Source organism: Sturnus vulgaris, unplaced genomic scaffold, assembly GCF_052056855.1.
Source record: "Sturnus vulgaris isolate bStuVul1 unplaced genomic scaffold, bStuVul1.hap1 Scaffold_194, whole genome shotgun sequence".
Taxonomy (NCBI): Eukaryota; Metazoa; Chordata; class Aves; order Passeriformes; family Sturnidae; genus Sturnus; species Sturnus vulgaris.
Genome location: NW_028276164.1, coordinates 1,549,560 through 1,556,164, shown reverse-complemented (window position 1 = coordinate 1,556,164; position 6,605 = coordinate 1,549,560). Strand labels below are relative to the sequence as shown.

At 55.5% G+C, this 6,605-nt stretch overlaps 1 protein-coding gene across 2 annotated transcripts; it reads left to right on the top strand.

The window, feature by feature from the left end:
- Positions 1-374: 374 nt before the first annotated feature.
- LOC148218177 (class I histocompatibility antigen, F10 alpha chain-like) lies at positions 375-5,810 on the top strand. Of its 2 annotated transcripts, none has more exons than XM_088157914.1 (8): positions 375-489; positions 2,241-2,522; positions 2,781-3,056; positions 3,286-3,558; positions 3,643-3,750; positions 3,849-3,884; positions 4,004-4,035; positions 4,553-5,810. In XM_088157914.1, exons 1-7 carry the CDS (start codon positions 414-416, stop codon positions 4,027-4,029), a joined length of 1,077 nt encoding a protein of 358 aa, XP_088014040.1. In that variant the 5' UTR covers positions 375-413; the 3' UTR covers positions 4,030-4,035; positions 4,553-5,810. The 2 variants fall into 2 exon arrangements, with proteins under 2 accessions (XP_088014040.1, XP_088014041.1); XM_088157915.1 differs by having other exon boundaries at positions 4,550-5,810.
- The last annotated feature ends 795 nt before the right edge of the window (positions 5,811-6,605 follow it).

Below are 6,605 nucleotides of genomic sequence, written 5' to 3'. Positions count from 1 at the left end.
ACCCCAGACCCGTCCTTTTCCTTCACCTTTGTACCCCTGGATCTCTTAAATTTCCGTGTCCCTCCAGTTGTCCTCTCCCGGCGCTTTCTTAATGGGGATCCCAGGGGTCCCAAGTGGTTCTCCGAGGGCTCCAAGGAGGTCGCAGCGGGGATCTAGAGGGATCCAGAGGAATTCTCTGGAATTCCCTCGTCCCCGCACCGCGCTCACTCGGTCTCTTTCGCTTCCGCGTCTCAACCTGCGAGACCGGGATCTACCCGGCGACTGATGACGTCACAGAGAGATACTGTTGCCATTGGCGGATAGGAAATAACCGCGCCAATGGCGGGGCCGGAGGCTGCTCTGGGGGCGGGGTCAGAGTTGGGGGCGGGGCTAGACTGAGTCGGGTCCGGGCGGGCCAGCGGCGGAACGGGGCGATGGTTCCAACGCTGGGTCTGGCGCTGCTCCTGGGGCTTCTGGGACTCCTGGTGGGCCCGGGGGGCGCGACGAGCGGTGAGTGGGGCCTCCCGAAACCGGGGCCCCCCTGAACATTCATTTCCAGGCACCGGGAACCCCCTAAACCTTAATTCCCGAGCAGGGGAACCCCCCCGGGATCACCATTATGGGAACTCTGACGCCGCCCCCATCCCCTTCCCCACCACGAAGATCCCCGTCTACCCCCTCATCTGTCACCAGGACCCCCCTGAACCCCATTCTTGAGCACGGGGACCTCCTTGATCGCCAGTTTCCGGGCACCGGGAACCCCCTGCACCCCTTTATCTGGCACCGGCACCCCCCTGAACCCCCATTCCTGGGGATCAGGATCCCTTTGAACCCTGAATCGCGGACCAGGAACCCGCCCCGAACTTCCGTTTCCGGGCACTGGGAACCCCCTAAATTTTCATTCCCCGGTATGGGAAACACCCCATAGCCCGTTTCGGGACCTGTGACCCCCCCATCCCCTTCCTCGGCACCAGGACCCCCCTGTACCTCCATTTCTGGGCACCGGACCCCCTTGAGCACCAATTTCCGGGCACCGGGACCCCCCTGTACCCCCTTATCTGGCACCGGGACCCCCCATAACCCCCATTCCTGGGGATCAGGATCCCTTTGAACCCCGAATCGCAGACCAGGAACTCTCCTGAACCCCCATTCCTGGGCACTCGGACACCCCTGAATCTCCATTTCCGGGTCTGGGACGCCCCTGCACCCCCTTTTCGGGCATCCCGCTTTTGCCAGACCCAGTCTCGCCCTTTGGACCCTCCGGACCTCCCAACTTTCCGTGTCCTCCCCGTTTTCCACTCCCGCCGCTTCCTGAAACGGGGTCCCAAGGGTCTCAGGGGGGTCGCAGCGGGGATCCAATGGGATCCAGATGAATTCCCTGGAATTTCTCTTTTCCCCCCGTCCGCTCCCCCACCGCACTCTCTCGGTCTCTTTCCCGTCTCCCGGGCTGCGCCTCTGGGATCTGCTCACCTCTCCCAGCTCCAGACCTCCCTTTCCCGTGACCCAGGGACTCCCTGGACCCCCATTCCTACTTTTCCTAGCTCCCAGACCCCCCTTTCCCTCAACACCGGCGACCCCTGGACCCCCCTCCCGTGGACAGAGACCACGTGGATCCCCCATCCCGCCTCTCCCAGTCTCCTCTTTGACCTTGGACCCTTCCCAGCTCTCCCCCTTCTGCTTCTTGCCCTCCCCTAAACTCTGTGTCCCCCGAGTTCTCCATCCCCTGCTCGTCCTGCGGGGGTGTTCCAAGGGGTCCAGGAAGGTCCCTGGAGGGTCATTGAGGGTCCCAGGGGGATTCTGGGCTCTGGGACCCCCTTGAATTTCCAGTCCCGGGCACTGGGACCCCCCTGCACTCCCTTATCCAGTATCAATCCCCCCTGCATCCCCCTTCCCATCCATCCCACCTCTCCCAGCCCCAGCCCCCCCTTTTCCTTGATTCTGAGACCCCTTAGACCCTCATTCCTGCTTTTCTTAGCCCTCAGCCCACCTTTCCCTCTGTATCAAGAACCCCCGAGCCCCCCATTCCAGTCATCCCGGGTCTCCCTACCTTGTGACTCCACTTTCTTTGGCACTGGGGTCCCCTGGACCCCCTTTCCTGGGCACGGGGATCCCCTGAAACCCCAATCCCACATCTCCAATTCCTTGTATCCCCCTTTCCTTGATGCTGAGCCGCCATTCCTGGACACTGGGACCCCATGCACCCCCTTCTCAGCTCTCCCAGTTCCTCTTTCATTGATCCGTGACCCCCTCAACCCCCCCAGATCTCCGTGTCCCCCCAGTTCTCCACTCTCTGCGTTACCTGCAAGTGGCAGTGTTGGAGCCCAGCCCGGGGATCCCCCAGTTCATGTCCATTGAGTACCTGGATGGGATCCCCTTCACACGCTATGACAGCGAGCGGGGCCAGATGGAGCCGCTGACACAACGGATGGAGGACGGAGCTGAGCAGGGATATTGGGATAGGGGAACCCAGACCTGCAAGTGGAGGCAGCAGGTCACTGTCAGGAACCTGCATATACTGCAAGACTGGTACAATCAGAATGGGGGTGAGTGAGGGGATCTGTGGGGCTGGGATGGGATTTATGAGGCTTGGATGTGGATTTTCAGGGCACCAAGGGGCTGAGATGAGGATCCATTAGGCTGGTATGGGCTATCTTGTGATCCGTGGGTTGGGATGTGGATCCATGGGGCTGGGATGAGGCTCTGTGGGTCTCCATCAGACTCTGGGGCTCCATAGGGCTGGAATGGGGCTCTGTGGGGCTGGGACACAATTCCATGGGTCTCTGTGGGTACAATCCCCCCAGGTCTCCACACTGTACAGCGGCTTTATGGCTGTGATCTCCTGTCTGACGGGAGTGTCCATGGATCCTACCGGGATGGCTACAATGGGCAAGATTTCACCTCCTTTGACCTGGGATCCAGGAGATTTGTGGCGGCCAACAGCGCTGCTGAGATCACCAGGAGTCGCTGGGAACGTGAAGGGAACGATGCTGAGAGCTGGACAAAATACCTGGAGCACGAATGCCCGGAAAGGCTCCAGGAATTAGTTGGATATGGGCAGAAGGAGCTGGGCCGCAAAGGTAGGAGCAGATTCTTGAGGGAATGTGGAATTTAGGAATGAGGAACTTGGGAACATGGTAATTCCTGTGGGAATTCCATGGGCAAATCTCATCCTCATCCAATCCCAGTGGGAATTCCTGAGGCAGATCTCACCCCCATCCCATTCCTATGGAATTCCATTGGCAGATCTCACCCTCATCCCATTCCCATGGAATTCCATGGATGTCTCTTACCATTATCCCATTCCAGAGCCCCCTGATGTCCATGTGTCTGGAAAAGAGGAACACGGGACGCTGATCTTGTCCTGCCACGCGTACGGATTCTACCCCAGCTCCATCGCAGTCAACTGGATAAAGGGGGATGAAATCTGGGATCAGGAGACGGAGTGGGGCGGGATCGTTCCCAACAGCGACGGCACCTTCCACACCTGGGCCAGGATCGAGGCGCGGCCGGAGGAGCGGGAGCAGTACCGGTGCTGGGTGGAGCATCCTGGAATGTCGGGGCCCGGGATCTACGCTTGGGGTGAGGCTGGGAATGTGGAATGTGGGAATTTGGAATTCCCAACTGGGGATTCCCCTCACCTCCTCACCATCCCATGTTTCCCAGAGCCAACATCCGGCGGGAATCTCACTGTGGTGGTTGCTGTGTCCATCATCACTGCCATCATCATCCTCATTGTCCTCATTGGATTCGTTGTCTGGAAGCGCCAATCCGGTAACACACGGGGTGGGGGTTGGGAAGGGGCATGGATCCACCTGGCACTGTTCTGGGAATCCTGTGCCACCAACGCCAATCCCACTGTTTTTCCACAGGGAGGAGGGACAGGAATGAATACAGCATGGCAGCCGGTGAGTACCAGTGGTGGATCCAGCTCTGGATCCTCTCCGTTTGGATCCCAGGACGGATCCTGGAGTTAATCCTGGTGTGTGATCTGTGCTAGAATCTCATGGATCTTCTCTTTCTGCAGGAAATGACATGGAAATAATGGCTTGACCACAGGTATGGAGCAGGATGAGGGTGGGATTCCAGAGGGTAATTGGGGCAAGATGGACAGATTGGGATCAGGGAGGGATTCCGGATCAGAGCAGGATCAGATGGAATTGTGGAATGGGATAGGGGCTGGATTATGGAGCAGAATCATGTGGGATGGATGGATGGATGGATGGATGGATGGATGGATGGATGGATGGATGGGGCAGGATCGGTTGGAATGGATGGAGTAGGATTGGTGTGGGACATACGGGGCAGGCTCAGGGAGGGATTCCAGAGCAGGATCAGCTGGGAAGGATGGAGCGGGATTGTGGCAGGATTGGGATGGGATCAGGTTGGGATTCCAGAGAGGGATTAGGGCAGGATGGATGGAGCAGGATCAGGTGGGATCGATGAAGCAGGACATTGTGGCGGGATCAGGTGGGCTTCTGGAGCAGCTCCCGCTCTCCATGGTCGCCAGCCAGGTCCATCCTGTGGGATGGGGACAGGGACAGGGTGACACTGTGACCCTCTCTCATCCCAGCAGGAATCACTGCCTGAGCGATCCACGGAGCTGGATCCAGCCCCTTCACTTTTCCCGGGAAACCGAGAATTGCCAGCAGAGCTCATCCTTGTGCTCCCACCCACCCACAGCTCTTGCTAATGGATCAATTTCCCATTTTCCAGTGTTTTAAAGCCAAGAACTGTGGGAATGCAGCTAAAGAGCAGGACTGGACACAGAGCTCAGCTTGTAACAAGTGACATAGATGTGTTAGCCATAGTAGGCTGCAAAGCTTGGCAAGAGTAAGTGGGATTTTGAAGAAGGAATGTAAGAGATAAGAGAGTGCTTGGTACGATGTGGTTAGTGTGATGGTTTGTGGGGAATCATGCAAATACCGTACATACCTGGTGTCTGGGTTTGAAAGACAGGTGTCTGCTAAGAAAGGCAGGAAACTCTTAAAATGGAAAATGTAATTCCCCTCCCTCCACATTATTATAAATTCGAAATTAAGGGGCTCTCAGGCAAATATATGGGAATAGGAGTAATAGTTCTTTACTAGGAAAAATTAAAATAGAAATACAGTATTGCAAAAAGAGCAAACGCAAAACACAGAGTCAGAATACAACCTGACAATCCATCAGTCAGGGTGTTGGTAGCAGTCCCAATAAATGCTGGCTGCAGTCCTCCTGGAGTGGCAGATGTGGTTCTGTTGAAGCAGTGGTCCTGTAGACAGATAGAGTTTTCCTCTGTAGATCTAGTGATGATGTAGAAGGGTCTGGTTTTCCTCTGGAATCCAGTGGAAAAAAGGCTGCTCTGATATTCCAAATCTCAGATTTATCTAGGTACAAAGTGCTCAGCTCCTCCCCCTGGCTGGACCATCTCCCAGTGGGATGATGGAATTTTATCAGTCAGACACTGGGACTCAATGGCCCATTAACAGAAAATATCTTCCTGGAGGAAAGATGGGTTGTGGAAAAGATAAAGAACACTGCCCCACCTGCTTTTGACAGATAGCTCATTAACAGAGGGTATCTCCCATGGAGATAAGGATCACTGCCCCATCCGGTTTCAACAAGTGGTGACAGAATACATACTTTTGGTTACATCCTACTTTGCAAGCCAAGATACCTGGTTTGTTTGGAATGGGGCATTGATTCAGCAATGTTACTTAGTTACAACTGTGCAATATAGCCTAGTTCCACAAATATTTTTGCTGTGCTGTTTTTAGCTATAGCTGAAAAGGTATGTACATTCAGCTGTGTGTATCAATAAATGGCTTCACGCTTACATCAAGCTGGAGACCCCATCTCTTTATTACCACCACTGTGAAATGGTGCCCTGTCTTGGTTTGAAAGACAGGTATTTTTCTAAGGAAAGGCGAGAACCCCTTTCCTGAGATGCAGAGTGCAACCCCCTCCCTTCTAATTATTTTAGTTTCAAGTCAGAGGCCTTCAGGCAGGAGATATGGGGATAGGAATAACAGTTCTTTACTGATATCTAACAAGGCAAAATAGCAGAAACAACAACAGCTATAAAAATTGACAACAGAACAGAACAGAACAGTATAGCTCAGTTCCAGTCCCTTTGGCCAAAGCCCTCTCTCCCTGTGCTCAGTTACCGGTGCTGGGGGCAGGGCAGGTCCCGCGCAGTTGAAGAGGGGCTGGAGTGATGGCGGCAGCAGCCCAGGGGTGAGAGGGATGGGGGAGTGACTCCCCCCTCACGGTGTCGGTCGTGGTGCTCAGCAGAGTGTCCGGAGGTAGTAGGGTGAGGTGGGAGAGCAGCAGAGCGATGTCCAACGGCAGGGAGCGTGGATCTCAGCGCTGGGATGGCAGGGGATGCCAGATCAGAGCACCGGGGCGTCCTCCTTCCACTCCATGGGCGAAGCAAGAGAGCATGCCAGCCTGCCCAGACCCCCCGTCCCACCTTTCCTTTTCCGGTTCCCCCCCTCCCCCTCCACCCACCCCCCTACGAGAGAACATTTTAAGGTATAGCCACAACTACTTAGCATAACAATGGGAGAAATTCCACAGAAAGAAAAGGGAAGAATTCAACCCCCAACACCATGACTGTGAGGTGACCATGAACATGAGATGATTGT

Bases quoted from the DNA above. Each gene is read 5' to 3' on its own strand.
- LOC148218177 (XM_088157914.1), top strand. From the start codon at position 414: ATGGTTCCAACGCTGGGTCTGGCGCTGCTCCTGGGGCTTCTGGGACTC. The intron at 3,751-3,848 runs GTAACACACGGG...GTTTTTCCACAG, and splicing joins TGTCTGGAAGCGCCAATCCG to GGAGGAGGGACAGGAATGAA. The intron at 3,885-4,003 runs GTGAGTACCAGT...CTCTTTCTGCAG, and splicing joins TGAATACAGCATGGCAGCCG to GAAATGACATGGAAATAATG.